Source organism: Mycteria americana, chromosome 2 (genome assembly GCF_035582795.1).
Source record: "Mycteria americana isolate JAX WOST 10 ecotype Jacksonville Zoo and Gardens chromosome 2, USCA_MyAme_1.0, whole genome shotgun sequence".
Classification (NCBI taxonomy): domain Eukaryota; kingdom Metazoa; phylum Chordata; class Aves; order Ciconiiformes; family Ciconiidae; genus Mycteria; species Mycteria americana.
In genome coordinates, this window is record NC_134366.1 from 43,871,681 (window position 1) to 43,891,135 (window position 19,455).

General features: G+C 39.3%; 1 protein-coding gene across 1 annotated transcript in view; it reads right to left on the minus strand.

Annotated features, from left to right (window-relative positions):
* Positions 1-289: 289 nt before the first annotated feature.
* Positions 290-19,455, minus strand: part of NGLY1 (N-glycanase 1) — a 29,225-nt gene continuing 10,059 nt past the window's right edge. Inside the window, exons 5-12 of the mRNA XM_075493175.1 lie at positions 18,112-18,334; positions 17,245-17,366; positions 16,680-16,825; positions 16,395-16,505; positions 7,728-7,892; positions 6,225-6,413; positions 2,619-2,796; positions 290-2,075 (exon numbers count right to left, since the gene is read on the minus strand). Of these exons, the coding sequence (XP_075349290.1) occupies positions 1,900-2,075; positions 2,619-2,796; positions 6,225-6,413; positions 7,728-7,892; positions 16,395-16,505; positions 16,680-16,825; positions 17,245-17,366; positions 18,112-18,334 (1,310 nt within the window). The 3' untranslated portion in view covers positions 290-1,899. The remainder of the gene's footprint in view (positions 2,076-2,618; positions 2,797-6,224; positions 6,414-7,727; positions 7,893-16,394; positions 16,506-16,679; positions 16,826-17,244; positions 17,367-18,111; positions 18,335-19,455) is intronic.

Below are 19,455 nucleotides of genomic sequence, written 5' to 3' on the forward strand. Positions count from 1 at the left end.
CCGCTTTCAAATTATCAAATGCAGTGAAGCTGTTCTGCAATTCCTCACAGTCCTCTATTTTAAGTAATACAACGCAAGAAATAATTTCTGTCTTAAAGCAATAACTTTTTCAGCTATCAAAATCATGAAGCGGAAACATTTTTGTGGATTGGTGTCACTAAGTCTTCTTTATTTGCCTATTTTCTTCCAACATAGTATACAGATTAGTCTAAAATACTTTTCTGTTGGGTTCCCACTCAAAATCTCAGAACTAGCATTTAGCTGAAACTAAATACAGGAGGAGAGCTGAAACTAAATACAGGAGGAGTTCTGAACAGGGAGACTGGCAAATTTGCATTAGTCAAGTGTAGATGAACACCCTTCCATACAGTTCCCTGTCACTATGTTGTTCTGTATTAAGGGACTGAGACTACCTCTTTCTAATCCCCCTCATAAACAGTGAATTTGCATTCTGAAGCAAAGTATAAAATCTATCATACATCACTCTGTCACTCTTGAGCTGCCATAATCTACTACTTTTTAAGATGTCTGCAGTGTAATTTCGATGCCTACACTCATTGTGCGTATGCAGATTCCTAATAAAATCTGAATAGTCATATTTCCTTAGATTTGCTGAAAAGTCAGCAAACATTTATTTCAATGTAAATTATTTTTGACAATAATTTCAAATCAATACAGTGGTTGAAAGGGTCAGAAAAAAGGAACAAAAAGCTTTAAAAACACTGATCTTGATGATTTTCACTTATATTTTCACTTAATTTTCACCCCTAATTTTCACTTATCTTAAAATAAAACTATAGTTTGAACTTTGCATTATAGTCCAATAATAGAAAATTTCTTGTACAATCCAGCCATACCCCTCCTCAAATTCTCCAATAAAGACTATCTAATCTGAACATTCACTTCATTCACAGCACTGCTACATCTGATATCTCCTGGGTAGCAGTTTTTATTATACTCAATGCAAAGAAATTTAAAAGCTGCTTTAAGGAACAGAAAAGCTGTATATACTTTTACATCAGATTTCAGAAAAGCATTCAAAGCAACTCAAGACAATAGCTTAAAAAGTAATTTCAACCTATACGCTTAATAAATCTTTTTAAAAGTGGGAAAATTTGAATTTATATAATTAAAAAGTATTTATAAAGAATAGTCTATTTTTTCATAGAAAAAAAATTCTCATGTTCTCACTCAGTCTAAAGTTTTGATTTCATATCACAGGCCATGACAATTTTAGGTACATAATGAACACGTCTTTCAAAATTAGTTTATTTTCCTAGCACACCATCATATTTCCAAACATTTCTAGGTATTAAATGCAAGTTTAATACTTAGATATATAACAAGATCATTTTAAGATTGCTTCAACATTTATCTTAATTTCAGCTCTTCTGGCTATTACCTAAAATCATATTTTTCTCTTAAAATGTCTAAGTCTTTGATTATTCTTTAAAATACTTTAAAATCATCACAAACATCTGTTGTAATAGGAAAATGGAATTCAAACTGTTTTCCAAGGAGTAAATTATAAAAAAAGAAAAAAAACAACCCAGCAAGCCAACCCCAAAACTCCAAATTAAAATCGATTACAATTGCTCTGTGCTCTTATGATCATGTTTTGCTTCCTAAAAAATGTTTCCTTTTCATCATAAAGTTTAAGAAAAGAGCATTTAATGGTTCGATCCCTTAATTTTGGTGTTTGTTTTTAAAGCGAAGAGGTTTTCATTGTGATGTTTACCTATTCAATACCCGTGCAGTTTCAAGTTGGCTAAACGCAAGCAGTGAAACAGGAAATAAGCTGCCAGCAGGATGAACAGGAACTGCCAACCAAATCTTCATGTTGTATCCATGGTATAAAGTCTTCAAGGAATCCAAAGAACATCTCTTCAGTTCAGGTTCTCAGAGGTCACTGAGTTTTATAATTATCTCCAAGCAATTTTCTCCACATCCTGTTAAGCTGTCTCTAAACAGCTGTGTGTGCTGCCATGCAGCTTCACCATCCCCTCCATTTAGAATTGCTCCCAACATAACTTCCGTTGCACCAGAAAAATCTGAATAGGAGCAAAGATTTTTATCTATTGGAGGAAAAGATAAACAATTCAGTAAACCACTGCTCCAGACAGAATATAATGCTAGAATGCATGTTAAAAAGGGTAACTTGTAAGGAATGTTTAAGGATCTCAGTTGCAACTATCCAAATTCATCTGTCAATCAGTGGCAGAAAAAACCCCCAGCTGCAAATTTTTAGTTAATATTCATTTAGTGCTCATGCTCAGAGGACCTAGTCAAGATTGAAGCCACTGCACATAGAAGCATCTATCCTTCCTTGTAAAACACACAAGTATCTTGTACCCACTCTGTGTTCTTGCTAACCCTGCTCTGTTGCAGGTAGGGCTGTGTATATTAATAAAACTGGGCTTTGTACCAGTTTTTTATACCAATTTTGATTAAATGCACAGTATTTTCTTGACCTTGCTAAGACAGACCAAGTTGAAAAAGTCAAAATGCATTTGCATTTCATTTTTAGTATTTGCACAGTGCTCTCTCCATAGAAACTATTTATTTCCAGTTACACCTTTGCTGCGTGATATAATTCATTATTTAAATTCCACACTTACCTCCTATCAGAGCAATTTCTGCTGTTGGAGAGCAAAGTCTCCACTTTACTCTTCCACTCTGAAATGTCTGACTGCTTGCCCTGATTGAAATGTTATCTATTTTCAGACCGACTGACTTGCACTCAAACTTCCAGCTGATGGAAGCAGAGGATGACCCCTCTTTTCGGGCTAAATAAACCTGAACAGAAAGAAGACATAGTCAGCATGTCAAAAACTGAGATGATCATCACTCATCTGATTAATCGTTGTAACAAGGACATAAAATTTTAAGATAACACACTTTCATTCTTTATGAAGCCTCGGAACCTCAGAACTGTACATAGTACAGTTTTGTATATAATCTCATTCTGAATCCTTAAGCCTATTCCACAGTTAGGTATTTGTACTTGTTCATAGTCCTTCACTAGGGAACGCTAATCTATTTCAACATGCTTGGTAAACTTTAAGCCACAAAAATACCTACGTTTATTATTTAAAAAAAACCAAAAACCAGACTTCTGTTTTTTATATAAATGCACAGGCCCACACACGGTTTCACTTTGGTTGTTCAGTATTGCTAATGAAGGAAACTCTATAATCAGTATTTTGGATTCTTCAGATGTGGCTGCTGGCTACACACCAATTCTCCTAGGACTTGACATGTCTTCGTTAAAGCAAATCATACATGCTAGCTGTATATAAATCCTGTATTAACATTATGTGAACTGTGAGAGATTTGCATAATTTAATGTAGTCCCAATGCTGTTCTAAACTTCACCTGGCTGAACAGTCAAGCTTATATGTTAACATCCATTAAAGTTACTATGAACCCTCATAAAAATTTTGTAATAGCATCTGATGATCCTTTCAAGTCTAGCATCTATTATCAGCAAACCAAGATAACAGACATTACAGATTAAAGAGTCAAAACTGTCATGATCCTTTCAGAATCCTTAGTTAAGAAAACTTATCAAAATTCTGTCATGTTCAGGCTTCTGATAAATGTCATAACTGAATGGACTTAGATAGCTCTTCAGTTTTTAATCTGGAAAAAACAACCCTTAATGAAATGATAATAAAACACAGTAGTATGTTTTACTAAAGATCCCACCTGAATATAGAAATGTCATTGACAGGCTATAAAACAGAATTTTAGTGTTACTATGCACCAGGCATAAAAATGTTAATTCTCATGTTTAAGAAAGCTAAAAAACCCCAAAGATGTGAGGTGTTACACTGAAAGTTACCTATGAAAACGTAACAATTTAACCTGCTTTCATGCAAATATAATCTTAATGTTCATGAAAGTGCTGATCTCCACACAATTTTTGAAGTACCTCAGCTAGTTCTAGCAAGAGATTTCCCTTGATCAGATCCTACTGAATTGCTGTATTTGAGAAAGGAAGCCAAAACACTCCATTAATTACCACTTGGTTGAGGTGCACTAAACCTAGGCTTTTAGGGATAAAAATTATAGCATTAGCCCATCTCATCATCCATTGTAGTATCCAAGCATTTAATCAGAAAAAGAGAAGTTAAAAGTTTCCTTTTGTGTCTTTTAAACTGTCCTCTACCTTTCACACCTGGCTATTCTTTTTCCAGTATTATTTGAAAAAAGTCTGAATTTGGGGTGGGGCGGTGGAAAGACTCATTCAAATTCCCTTCCACCGGAGCAATTCTTCTGGAAAAGAAGCTTTTATAAACCCATGGATTTCAGATCTACAAGTTCTTACCTTTTTATTATCACCTACTGTGGTCTGCTTGTTTGAGCCCTGGATGCCAAGTTATCTCTGGGTAATCTGATTAAATTTGTGTTTTGTACCCGTTTGAGTTTTGCACCATAAAGTCAAGTGACACTGAGTAGCAAGAAAATGCACAAATACGATGGAGATGGCCACTATCAGATTGGCCAAGATGATCACCTATCTGAATCATTTTGATCACACATTGAAAAGACGGAGTACATAACTGATGGTTCTTTTCTGTTACTCCTGGGCTAATACCTGTAGTTACCTCTACTGTGGCTTTTTAGTTTAAATTCTTTTCCATTCATCACATACTAAATGATAAACAAAATATTTCTGTGAATGCTCCTTTGGCTGCTAAGTTTCTTGGACAGCTGTTGAATCAAACTCCAAATCCGTACCTTGCAGATCTACTAGAGGCATTACAAAAAGAATATGCAAACTCCAAACAACCTTTCCCTCTGCTGTCTCCCATAATACAAACATCCCTCAATGAAAAGTCATTTTAGATTCATACACAGACATTCTGGAAGATGCTATTCCTGTAGAACTAACATGCCTTACCCACAAGCCTGATATATACCTGGATCTGTAGCTCCTAATTTCTCAAGGCCACCCTCTCATCCTTTATCTAGAAAAACAGAGGTGCTGACATACAAGGGTATGAATACAAGGGTAAAGTCTTTCTGCCTGGTCTTATAGATGGGTCCCTCCCTGTTTTATCTGATTAGTAGAGCTGAGCAGAACAGCAAACTCTTAATTGGTTTCAGTGCAAAGACAGTATGTTTCTTGCAAAAGTGAGGATGATGGATCATTGGAGACTTCAAGATATAAATGTGCTATCAGATTTTTAGCAGATCCTAGGAAAGCAGAGAACAGTTGTCCCTTATTCTGACTTTTTGTTACTTCTCTGTTCCTATTAGCCTACCCTGTTGTAACATCTTTTATATTATTCTCCAGTTTCTTCCCTTATTCCTTCTCTTTTATGTAGAATAACTTTTTCAAGCTATTCCCCCATTGCATTTTGCAAGTCAGTTATGTATAGACCCAGCACAGAAAACCTCAGAAGACAGTTATATACTTAGCTCCGTTTTTCATCAATGGGAAGCAAACCATTGCCTAAGCTAGAAGAATGTCTGGCCAGAGACCTTTCAGACTAGTAAAATGAGAGGGGAACAAAGCAATAACATGCTATAGTCCCTGACAGGAATGCTCAGTTCCACAGTTGGTAGCTGTTGTGGGAAAAGCTGTTTGCTAGTAAATGACCCCTTCCCATCTTACAGGCATCAGTTCTCCTCTTCTTCGATTTAGAGCATATGACTCTTCTGCTGCTCAGTGTCCTGACAGATGGGAAGGAGTCTGGGCAGGGTATACAATAATCTGGATAACTGACAGGTTTTTGCCTTCTCGCAGATGGAACTGTAATATTTAGGATGACAATTTCTTCCTTTGGATGTGTATCAAAGAGATATGATACACTATAAAGCTGTTCTCCAAAACAAAACAAAAAAACCCACAACAAAAAAAAAACCTAAAAAAGTGGTTTTTTGAGAGAAGTATTGCTTTTCAGTAAAACAGTACTGTGAGTTTGCCCAAAAGCATACAAAGGAAGTTTTTTTTAAAATTTGGTGATTTAGCAAGGATTTTACCTACCTGCAGAGAATTCAGTCATCCTTCCTGAAAGAAAAGCTAAATTTATTTCCAATTTCTTAAATCATCTGACAATCTTACTTGAAGCTTAACAGTAACATTTACTAACATCAGCTAAATTCTATGGGCACCAAGAGAGGTTTTGATGCCAAACATTGGCAAGGGTTTTCTATTTTATCAGTTATCATACTTTTATGGTAGATTTTACGCTTTTAATAATTGTTATTCTTACCATTTTCCAATCTGTTTCAACCTTTCTCCAAATAGACTCTGCCTTCCAAACACCTGTTTCCCAGCCACTTATTTTTTCATTATTATTGGAAATCCGTGTATAACTATCTTCTACTATATTGTAGATGAGGTGAAAGAGTTTAGATGTCTTCTCTTTTTCAGAGGGAATAAAAATTACTTCTTTTCTTTTCTGAAAAAGGCAAAAATCACAAGCACCTTCATTCCCCAATACATTTCAGTAAGACTATGTGACTTTTAAACAGCATGCGATGGTTTCCCAATTCAGTTTTGCTGCCAATTGAAAAAAATGTAATTTTAAGAGAGGTCATGGACAAAAGCATTTCTGCAAAGCAAAATTTTTAAACCAGTTTCCTACAATAGAACCTTTTCCAGAGGGGAGCAGTAAATTTATTTTTTAAATTTACACTTAATTATTTTTAGAAGTAAATTAATAACAAAGTAACATTATATTAGCAAATTTAAGTAAGATATTAACATGTTAGGAATAGAAAACTTATATGTTGAGTATATTTCTTGTACAATCAATAAGTAAATGGTTATTTTGAATAGCAAATGTAATTCTGTGATTATCATATATAGGTGCTTGTATACGACAGTTCACAAAACAACTTCAAAAAACGTAAGGTACGAACTTCATAACTTCACAGTATTACTTTTTTTTTTTTTAAAAGATTTGTTATTTTCCTCATGAGTTTCAGCAAAGCAGAACTTAAGTCTTCTAAACTGTGGAGAACTGAAATAAACTTAGTTTCTCAAACTTAAACAATCCTATGAAACTCATTAATTTCACCTAACTGGTTCTATTTAGGATTGTCAGTCATCCTATATGACAGGATCACTACAAACCTGATGTAACAAGTGATGGGCTAAGTCACACCTTTGCATGGTGGCTCAAGCTAAATATGGCTATAGTTCTCGGAAACTGTATCTTAGCATAAAATAATAAAAAATAAAATCTTGCTTTTGGAAATAGTCAAAAACATTGATATGAAAAATCAACTGAGCTTATTATTTAAGAGATTGCTCCATTTACACAATCCTAATTGCTCCCACATTGTTTTATTAACAAAAATAGTTGGTCGACGCCTACTTCTAGGCTTTAATCAATAGTAAGTAATAATATAAACAAACATTTTTTAAAAGTTTTCCCAACTGCTTTCAACTGCCTTAAACTTTCTAGTTCTGTCACACTGTAACTAATTAAAAGGAAAAGAAATATTTTTTATTAACTTGTAAGAGCAAAACACACTTCAGATCAAGGATTCCCAAACATTTTAGAATCAATGGACCACCATCAATCTTCAAAAATTTCTTATGGACCTCTACTGAATTGACATCAAACTTGCACCTAATGTTTTTGCGTTTCATTGTTTGAACTAAATCTGTAGGCTACCTACCATAAGTGCTATTCCTCTGCAGACCATAATTATAGAACCTCTAGTTAGCTACCTCTAAGATGATCACCAGTGCAAAAGTTAAATACCTCTGGACCAATTTCGCCTCTGGCTATTCGCCAAGCCATTGAACCTGATGTCCTTCCACCATATTCTCCAGGTTTAGGCATTTTAGGAGAAATGAATTCAACAAGTTCCACAATTGTTCTTTCCAAGAGCTCTCTTTTTCTATTTTCTGACAAAGACTGTTGTCTCTGAAAATACATTTAAGAAACAAAGTAAAAAATTCAAATAAATGGTATTTGTAGTTGTGCTCTAGAGTGACACCAACAGGGAAAAAAAGAATTGAAAAACAGACTAACATTTAAAGTCTAGACTGACTGTTAGAAACATTAATCTTATACCACATGTGCAGATATAAATCAGTCATAACTGCATGGTTATTCGACAGCAGTGCTTCTTCTGTGAACTTGCATGCACTATGTGGATTTCTTTTAAAATAAGGTTTGTGCTATGTTTATAAGACATTTGCTTGGATGATAAAACACTTCCATAGCACGTTTTATAGTTATTCGTACGTATTCTGTACCGTAGCTGTTCTTGATATTATTTGGGGGAAAGAGAAAACAGGCATAATTATTGAGTCAAATTTTTCTTCTCTAAGGTGGAGTGATTTGGCTGGCAACAGTCTTGGTTTTGTGATTAAGCCCAAACAAAAGATTCAGTTAGTCTCCGAAACAGTTATTTCACAGTGACTGGCTATCATAAACAAACTATGACATTCATATTTTTGCAGATATCAGAAAACCGAGAAAAACGTATCACCTATGCTTCCAGATAAATTAGTGGAAAAGAGAAAGAATTATATAACACGCTTTCTTTGCCCACATAAATAAAGCTATGGATATTTTTTTGGTACACACTTACAAAAAATTCATTGAGAAGCTGGGGTTTTGTCTCCATGATTTTCACATCAAATATACAGAGCTGATATGTGAAGCCTTCTTCCTTAACTGTGGATACACCCACACAGGGTTGGAAAATTAAGTTCAACATTGAGTATGCAAATGATTACACATCATCTTTTTTTTCTACTTTGGTGATCGCCCAAGGCATGGACACTCAGCCCACTAGGACCTGAAACTTCAGGCCGATAAGTATTCCAATTATCTCAAAAACAGTCCTGACCTCAGAAAGTTTTGCTATTAGGGATCAGAAAAGAGGCATTTGAAGGGGTTTTGTTCCAGACAATGTGGAACTGGATAAAGGAAAGTAGATACAGAGAAATGTGAGAAACAGCTCCAGCTGAACAACTTCCAGCTGCCAAATACCAGCTCTACCACAGCAAGGGGGAAATACACCTCTGCTTGTGTTGATGGATGATGAGCAGTGACTCCAGCCATTCCTCATGAAACACCAGGCCTTCCTGAGTCTCACACCTGCCTGGGCACTTTGGGTATCCATATGCAGTACTACAGGTCTCACTGTAGCTCAGAGGAAGTTTGATATGGCTTACCCTAAGTTAGCAATACTAATCTACAATTTTCTTCGAGCCACTGATGTAGCCACTGATTAGGCTGTGCAGGGAGAAAATTAGAAGGGCCAAAGCTGAGCTAGAGCTCAATCTGGCTGCTGCTGTAAAAGACAACAAAAAACACTTCTTCAAATACATTAGCAGCAAAAGGAGAGCTAAGGAGAATCTCCAGCCCCTAGTAGACGGGGGAGGAAACACAGTGACGAAGGATGAGGAAAAGGCTGAGGTACTTAATGCCTTCTTTGCCTCAGTCTTTAATAGCAGGGCCAATTGTTCTCTGGGTACCCAGCCCCCGGAGTTGGAAGATAGGGATGGGGACCAGACTGGAGCCCCCATAATCCAGGGGGAAATGGTGAGTGACCTGCTGCACCACTTAGACACTCACAAGTCTATGGGGCCTGATGAGATCCACCCGAGAGTACTGAAGGAACTGGCAAATGTGCTCACCAAGCCCCTTTCCATCATTTACCAGCAGTCCTGGCTAACTGGGGAAGTCCCTGCTGACTGGAGATTAGCGAATGTGACACCCATCTTCAAGAAGGGTCGGAAGGAGGACCCGGGGAACTACAGGCCTGTCAGCCTGACCTCGGTGCCGAGGAAGCTGATGGAGCAGATCATCCTGAGTGCTATCACTCGGCATGTAGAGAATAACCAAGGGATCAAGCCCAGCCAGCATGGGTTCAGGAAAGGCAGGTCCTGCTTGACCAACCTGATCTCCTTCTATGACAAGGTGACCCGCCTAGTGGATGAGGGAAAGGTCTGTGGATGTTGTCTATCTAGACTTCAGTAAAGCCTTTGATACGGTTTCCCACAGCATTCTCCTGGAGAAACTGGCTGCTCATGGCTTGGACGGGTGTACTCTTCGCTGGGTAAAGAACTGGCTGGATGGCTGGGCCCAAAGAGTGGTGGTGAATGGAGTTAAATCCAGTTGGCAGCCGGTCACAAGTGGTGTTCCCCAGGGCTCTGTGTCGGGGCCAGTTCTGTTTAATATCTTTATCAATGATCTGGATGAAGGGATTGAGTGCACCCTCAGTAAGTTTGCAGATGACACCAAGTTGTGTGGGAGTGTTGATCTGCTGGAGGGTAGGCAGGCTCTGCAGAGGGACCTGGACAGGCTGGATCAATGGGCCAAGGTCAATTGTATGAGGTTTAACAAGACCAAGTGCAAGGTCCTGCACTTGGGCCACAGCAACCCCATGCAACCCTACAGGCTTGGGGAAGAGCAGCTGGAAAGCTGCCAGGCAGAAAAGGACCTGGGTGTGTTGGTTGACAGCTGTCTGAATATGAGCCAGCAGTGTGCCCAGGTGGTCAAGGCGGCCAACAGCATCCTGGCTTGTGTCAGAAACAGTGTGGCCAGCAGGACTAGGGAAGTGATCGTCCCCCTGTACTCGGCACTGGTGAGGCCGCACCTCGAATACTGTGTTCAGTTTTAGGCCCTTCACTAGAGACTCATGTCCAAAGAAGGGCAACAAAGCTGGTGAAGGGTCTGGAGCACAAGTCTTGTGAGGAGCAGCTGAGGGAACTGGGGTTGTTTAGCCTGGAGAAGCGGAGGCTGAGGGGAGACCTTATCGCTCTCTTCAACTACCTGAAAGGAGGTTGTAGAGAGGTGGGGGTTGGTCTCTTCTCCCAGGTAACAAGTGATAGGACAAGAGGAAATGGCCTCAAGTTGTGCCAGGGGAGGTTTAGATTGGATATTAGGAAAAATTTCTTCACTGAAAGGGTTGTCAGGCATTGGAACAGGCTGCCCAGGGAAGTGGTTGAGTCGCCATCCCTGGAGGTATTTAAAGGACGTTTGGATGAGGTGCTTAGGGACATGGTATAGTGGTGGTCGTGGTAGTGTTAGGTTTATGGTTGGACTCGATGATCTTAAAGGTCTTTTCCAAGCTATACGATTCTGTGATTCAAACCCAGTGTCAGGGGTCATCACCACTGAAATTAGTGATGCCACACTGAGACTTCGTTGCCCTTGCTCTGCAGCTGTTGTAACAGTATCTGAAAAAAAAACCCTGTTAATAAACAGTGCTTCAACACAAAAGGGGTGTTTCAGAAGACAGGCCTCTTCTGTGTATGATGCAAGAAATTAGTAAGTTCCTGTAAAGAGTACAAGTACGCTAATTCTTGTCATCTCCCCACACCCAGTAGACTCTTGCATATCACAGAATCACAGAATCATATAGGTTGGAAAAGACCTTTAAGATCATCGAGTCCAACCATAAACCTAACACTACCAAGACCACCACTACACCATGTCCCTAAGCACCTCATCCAAACGTCCTTTAAATACCTCCAGCGATGGCGACTCAACCACTTCCCTGGGCAGGCTGTTCCAATGCTTGATAACCCTCTTGGTGAAGAAAAATTTCCTAATATCCAGTCTAAACCTCCCCTGGCTCAACTTGAGGCCATTTCCTCTTGTCCTATCACTTGTTACCTGGGAGAAGAGACCGACCCCCACCTCTCTACAACCTCCTTTCAGGTAGTTGAAGAGAGTGATAAGGTCTCCCCTCAGCCTCCTTTTCTCCAGGCTAAACAACCCCAGTTCCCTCAGCTGCTCCTCATAAGACTTGTGCTCCAGACCCTTCACCAGCTTCGTTGCCCTTCTCTGGACACACTCCAGCACCTCAATGTCTCTCTTGTAGTGGGGGGCCCAAAACTGAACACAGTATTCGAGGTGCGGCCTCACCAGTGCCGAGTACAGGGGCACAATCACTTCCCTAGTCCTGCTGGCCACGCTATTTTTGATACAAGCCAGGATGCCATTGGCTTTCTTGGCTGCCTGGGCACACTGCTGGCTCATATTCAGGCGGCTGTCAAACACCCCCAGGTCCTTCTCTGCCAGGCAGCTTTCCAGCCACTCTTCCCCAAGCCTGTAGCGTTGCATGGGGTTGCTGTGGCCCAAGTGCAGGACCTTGCACTTGGCCTTGTTAAACCTCATACAGTTGACCTCGGCCCATCCATCCAGCCTGTCCAGGTCCCTCTGCAGAGCCTGCCTACCCTCAAGCAGATCAACACTCCCACACAACTTGGTGTCGTCTGCAAACTTACTGAGGGTGCACTCGATCCCTTCGTCCAGATCATTGATAAAGATGTTAAACAGAACTGGCCCCAACACCGAGCCCTGGGGAACACCGCTTGTGACCGGCTGCCAACTGGAGTAAACTCCATTCACCACCACTCTTTGGGCCCGGCCCTCCAGCCAGTTCTTTACCCAGCGAAGAGTACACCCGTCCAAGCCATGAGCAGCCAGTTTCTCCAGGAGAATGCTGTGGGAGACTGTGTCAAAGGCTTTACAGAAGTCTAGATAGACAACATCCACAGCCTTTCCCTCATCCACTAGGCGGGTCACCTTGTCATAGAAGGAGATCAGGTTGGTCAAGCAGGACCTGCCTTTCCTGAACCCATGCTGGCTGGGCTTGATCCCTTGGTTATTCTCTACATGCCGAGTGATAGCACTCAGGATGATCTGCTCCATCAGCTTCCTCGGCACCGAGGTCAGGCTGACAGGCCTGTAGTTCCCCGGGTCCTCCTTCCGGCCCTTCTTGAAGATGGGTGTCACATTCGCTAATCTCCAGTCAGCAGGGACTTCCCCAGTTAGCCAGGACTGCTGGTAAATGATGGAAAGGGGCTTGGTGAGCTCTTCTGCCAGCTCCTTCAACACTAAGGACCATAGCATTATATAAATGCTAGCAGACTGTAAGATATGCATAATGCTCAGACTCTGCAGAGATCAACACTGCCTGTGCTGGGAAAACTTGTAAGTACATTTCCTACAAATGACATTGTCATCAATACCATTCACGTACTGAAATGGATTCCAAGAACTCTATTATCAACTGTCATGGCTCAAACTTCCTGCTTTTGTTTTTTCTTAAGGTATTACCCTCTACATACATGCTCAGGCCCCACCTTTCTTTGGCAAACAAAGGGAATAGGAAGGAAGAGGGGTTGAGAACCGCAGCTTTAAAATCAGTTGTGCATCACGTGTGAGTTATGCTGTTGATGCTTCCTGAAGGACTGTGTTTTGGGAGGTGGCTAACCTGTGATTTACGTGGATCCACTGCTGGGTAAGAAACAGAGAATTTGAAGATAGAAGTTTAATTTCAAACCATTAAACAAGGAATACTGGTTCATCCCACATCAATCATCATGAGATGGTCGCAATTCGACCTAAATTACTAGTTTTCCTTTTAAGAGCTGACCTGGCTGTAGCTATAACCATTCACAATCTACCAACAACTGGGCCTGGAACAAATGGAAATAATTTGTTTCCCTGCCCCACCATCCAATTTCCAATGAAGGCAGTGAAAGTTCAGGGTCCTCCCCCCCTTTTCTATAGGGGTAACATAGAATGGACTGGAATAGGGCAGTGCCCATACAAACTAGGTGAAGAAAAACTTTGTAGTCAAGGTGTGAATGGTACTATAGAATAACATCAGATGGTTGGTAATCCACAGGCTGCACACCCATTTAGGAATGCCTGACCCAAATAAAACACACACAGTGTTTCTGACAAGTAAAATAGTGTACTGAATAGATTAAATTATCCTTGCCTCTTTTTCCATTTAACAGTGACAGTTACTCAACATCCTTTGACTGTTGTGTTGTCTCTGCTTGGCCACTAAACAGACAGACATGCAGAGAAATAATGACCAGAGCCGTTGCTCTTTATGCAGGAAAGCACAATAATGATCTCTTAGATTCCCTTTTCACTAACATTGCAGTCTATGTGATAATGTATACTGCATACCGTGCTTCTCTAGTTGTAACTTACAAGAATTGAGCTTGAAAGATGCAGTGTTGGAGCTCTGCATCAAAAGATACCAAGACTATAATCCCTCCTAGTGGGGAACCAGTCTCTAGGAGATGATGGGAAAAGGGAAAGTTAGTGGAGGCCTCTGCCTACATCAGTTATCTGCTGAATAGGTTGCAGTGAAGGAAACAGCATACTAGCTGAAATGGAGACTTGTGACTGAGCAGCGTAATAGAAACCTGCTATAAAATGTCTTGATAATTCTAGGGGTGAGCTGCCTTACCCCTCTACTGACTGCAGAAGCTGCTGAATACAACATGGAGATCCTCAGATAGCAACTTTTTAATAGTCCCTTGATTCCCACTGCACTGTCACCTTAGTATGAACTTTAGTAAATGCCCTTTAACTAGGACAAATGTAAGAAAGAAAAACTGTTCTTCTAGCAATCCGATGGCAAACTGCCTCTAAGTCCCTGAAATCCAATTCCAACTATAACAGACAAAAGAAAAAAGGAGTAAGAGCAGATACTTACAGGGATTAAATTTATTACCAATTTAATAAATTAATTTAATCAAACATACTCTGAAAAGCTACTGGGCAAAAGGAAGTGTGTGTGGGAGGAGGGGAGCGTGACTATCATTCAGCTTGTAGAAAGGGAGAGTAAGTTGTTCCTCAGAATAAGATACCATCAAAAAGACTGACAAAGATGTTCTGATAGAATCACAAGACAGCTTTAATAATACTGGAAAGCAGCAGGGAAAGTGTGCAGCTTAGAGAAGAAAGGGCTGGGATTTTCCAGGTGTAGAGAAAGGAAGATAGGAGAAATACAAGAGTGCCTTGGAAGCACGTGTATAGCTTTCTCCCCTGTAGTTGGTTTTTAATGAAATTTTCATTTAAAATATGACAAGAACAGCTCTCCTTTCTGTTTGAAAAGTGCTCATGTCAGCTCATGAGCTGCACAGTCCTATAGAGTAGGTGGAAAAAAAGAAAACAGGCCAATAGACCAACGTGCAGCACCATCTGTTGGAAATGGCAATGCACTTTTGTACTGGATTTCTCTAGACTTCTGTAAGTGAAGCAGAGCATGATTCTATGGCGACATCATTGAGGTGAGAAAGAGGTCACGCAAGCCAGCCCATGAGTCAGTTGCCTATACTTTCCAGATTCCATCAATCTTGTCAGAGTAATTTTTCAACTTACTAGCACCTCATTTCCAAGGTTCTCTCTCCCTACGGACAACTGGTGGAGGAGAAGAGTCTGGTGACTGGTTTCTATTGCCAGTAGATCAGAAGAAAGGCCCCTCAGATCAGTTTTGTAGTCAGCAAGGGTTCAATGCTCAGTGAGGACACCATTAAATTCTTGCAACCCTGCACAAAGCGCATGCATTCGTCAACTTGAATTTCTGATCCTCTACCTCCTTTTATTTTGCTACTCTGTGGTCAGCCTTCTCAGTGCTCCACTCTGCTACGTGACTCTAATTTTTCATTACTGATAAAAATAGTTGAAGCCAGGGCTTGAAATCACGAGTCCAGCTCAATTCTTCACACTCTTAGTGTGTGGCTATAACCCTCAAGCCAGCACACCTCTAAAAAAAGGCATGATCTGTTTATTAAGCCATCAGCTATATACTAGCACAGGAACTAAAGTTTCCATACACAGGAATTAGCCCTGGAAGGAAGTGGGGACAAAATGGAACCTTACAGGTGGTTCAAGGTTTTGTGGTATTCTAGTATATAGAGTCAAGAAAAGTTCATCCTGTCCCAAGTAGGGAGTGGAAAAAGCTTAGCAGAGAGGTGCTGAGTACACTCAGGTTCTGTGACTATGACATGCAGGTGCAAATGGCTCCGTGTGTTTTGGGGATGTTAGGCATGAACAGTATATGTGGCACTGAGCCAAAGCTCTACTGATGGTATCAACACTTCTTGAAACTCTTGGAAACAGCCTGTGAATCACTCCTCCTGCTTCCTAGAGCTTGTAAAAAGTCATGGGAAACAAATTAGGCCTACATTTCTTATAACTATAAATGCTATTGTTTTCAAGCTATAGCATTATTGATGTGGAAAATGCTCAGCTGCCCTCAAGGAGTCCCCATAGTTACAAAGCAGTTGTAGTTTACTCCCAACATCTGTTGATGCACAAGTCTACTCCAAAGCCATCAAGAAAACATATATAATAACATACTGTGTTTATATATTTAATATATTATATATACACACACACTTGACTATTTAAGAGATATGACAATCCTTTTACATACCATCCTTCATCTTATTTCACCTATGTTCAGCACTGTGACTGATTCTTATGTATTCAGTGTAAAATGAGGTCTGTATAGTTAGCAGTATTTTACATTCCACAGTGCATGGACATTCCTATCAGGCTACCAAATGCACTCCTTTGTTCAAGGACTTCACATTCTGGAAAGACACTTACGTTTCACTTAAAGAAATACATTTAAGAAAAGTTACATACCGTTTTATTTAATGCATTAATTGTTTCACGTAGTGTAGCTTCACTGAGTGCTGTCCTTCTAGAGAGTACTTCTTCATGCTTACAGCTGTATCTCCAGGTGACATCGACAACCTCAAGCACAAGTTGAAGAAGAAAATAAAGCAACCAAAAATTCCCATGTATCTTGCTTCATTTAAAGAGGCTAGCTCAAAGTATGTTTTTCTATAACAATTCTGGAAATCACACTAAGATGGAATACATCATGCACTTGCCTCAGGGCAAATTTATTATCATCATTACTCTTACCTCATCTTTGGAGAATGCAATTATGTAGGACAGCTTCTTTCCCCACCCAGTTTCATAGAGAAGAGGTTTATCACAGACATTTTCACAAGGATCACAGTGAAGCCATCTTTTCTGAGATGAAGAATATACTTCAGTCCACACATGATCTATATAACAAAGGCCAAGAAGAAAAAATGAACTATAAGGATAGATCCTCTCTTCTAATACTGCAGAATATTATAACTTTTCCTGATTTATTAAACGAAGGAACAGCTGAAAGAACATGTTTTCTGTTCATCTACATTCAGAAAAGTTACCAGAGCTTGCTTTTTCTATCTTAGGACCACGTTCCCTTAGATTCAACTGAAGATTGTATCATTCTGAAGTCAATCATCTAACCTTACTTGCAGAACTATATTTCATCTCATCAGACAAGACAGGAAATTGAATTTATATTGTCTTTGTTTGCTGAACTGCATAACTTTATATGCTGCCTGATGGCTAATATAATCTCAGAACCATAAAATATATAACCTCATTTTGCATAGGTTTGTATTAACGTTACAATATTCTAGAATACTGATACCTGTACAGTCCCAGACATATCTAGCTTCAAACCCTACGGCTCTGCAACACAGTGTAAAACAGTTAGCCCACTCGCCACAGCGTCCACATCTGGTTTCCAGAAGTTTTTCGGGGTTATTATACCTACAGGAGAAAAACAAAACAAAACCAGAATAACTGAAAATACATTTCTCCTTTCAAAATCTTTACATCGTGCCTGTCCTTGTGATGATTTGAACAGATTTCAGTGCCATTCAGTCCACAGAACACAATGGAAATGATTGCTGTACTGCACAAAACAAGTGCGAGTAGAATGTTACTTTTACTTTGACTCACATGACTCCATCACTGCTTATCACACCACTGAAAGGAATCTGTTTTTTTTCAGTTTCCAAAATTGACTTAGACTTCGTCTTGAAATATTATTTTTGTATGCTGGTCCTTTTGATAGATAGCAAAAATATTAAGAAATCGCGTATTTGCTTTTTTGCTATAGACTCAGCAAAAGATGTGCATTACCCTTTGTGATTTCCCATAAAAGTGAAAGTTTTCCTTGAAATAACAAAAATCTACCTACATACCATGCCAATATTAACGTATTTTATTTAGAAGTTGTACTTTACCAAATTAACAGTAAAAAAAAAAGGGAAGAAAATCAGACAAGTATTCAGAACAAGGCCATGTAAAAGAAAGCAATATTTTGTTTTTAAAAATCTCTAATCTTATAGAGCAATTGCTGGTTCATCAACCATCCTATCATGTTACTTAAAACAGCTTCTCTAATCTTTAATTTTGTGAACAACTTATCACTTGTTCACAAAATGCACAAATGCAAAGCTGTTTCTGGAAAGACAAGAAAAAAAGACAAAGCAAATCTTTGTATGCTCACCTTGGGAATCTATTACAGAACTGACACTGGTTGCAGTAATGATTTTCCACTCGACTGACATTCCACCTTAGATCATCATCAGTAGGCAACAGGTAGTCACTTTTAGGCTCTGTCTGCCCACCACACCTGCTGCAAGGAAGATTATTTACCCAATGAAAAAAGTCATTCTTAAACCAGTCCAAGAGCTCCAACAACAAGAAGTCCTCTTCATTCACATGTGCACCTGTAAAATTTACACAACACAGTGAGGTCAAATGAAAAAATAACGTAGTTGAACTTTCCAGTATCTACACAAATCACCATCTCTGGGCCTTTATTACATTTTAGAAGTCTCATTATAAAAAAAGCTTCATATGTCACTTAAGCACACACACAAAAGAATATCTAAATTCTCCAGACTGAATGACATCAAACTGTATATCTAAAGAACAAAAAACTACACTCCTAAACACTACAGCTAGAGTGAGAATAAGGAATTGCTCAGAAAAACAAATTAGGTATACAGTGAAGCCTGGTGAAGTTCCTCTTGCCCCTCATATTCTTCCAGGGCTTCAGAAAAAGAGAGTGTTAATTCTTTTTCTGCTTCTAAATATTCTTTTCCTATTCTTAGCTATTAAACTAGGAATAACAATTGCTTTGATTTCATAATCCCAAAAAACCAGACACTGGCAGCAGTCCAGACAACCAGGTGTAGTATGAACAGACTTTCTACAAACACAGCTTAATTATTGTACAATGTGTACATATACCATGCGAACAAAGTTGAGTTTATTTATAAATTCAGCAAATTAACACCTTTGCCAGCTTACCCAAGCTAGACACAGGATGTCTTTATTTTTGTACTCTAGCCGATTCCACCACACTAGACCACCAGACTCTTCTGGCCCATTTTCCTGTGTTCACAACAGGTGTCAGGGTCTACTCACACACTGTCACTATTCCACCACCTGGAAATAACCCTACTTTCCTTAATTAACAAATGTAAAAATCCAGTCTTCCAGAAGAGATCCATCTCTTCTAAATCCTTAGTCTTTAAATGTATATTCTGCTCCAATGCCCAGAGAGATGCTCTTCCTTCTCAGATTCATAAACATTCAAATAAGTCCTCCTATTAACTCCATCATCTAGGCCACACTGCAATCATAGATATTAATACCTGGTTATTTTATGTACTACAGCTTGCTTGTAGTCACACTGCAGACAGGTCTGACAAATGAAGATACAAAAATAATTTATTTATAAAAATGCTGTTTGAAGGAAGTTGCACCAAATTTATGTGGTAGCTCCTTTTTCAGGATGGCAAAGAAAGACTAGGCAAGATGTGTGTTTTACTTATTTAAGGTC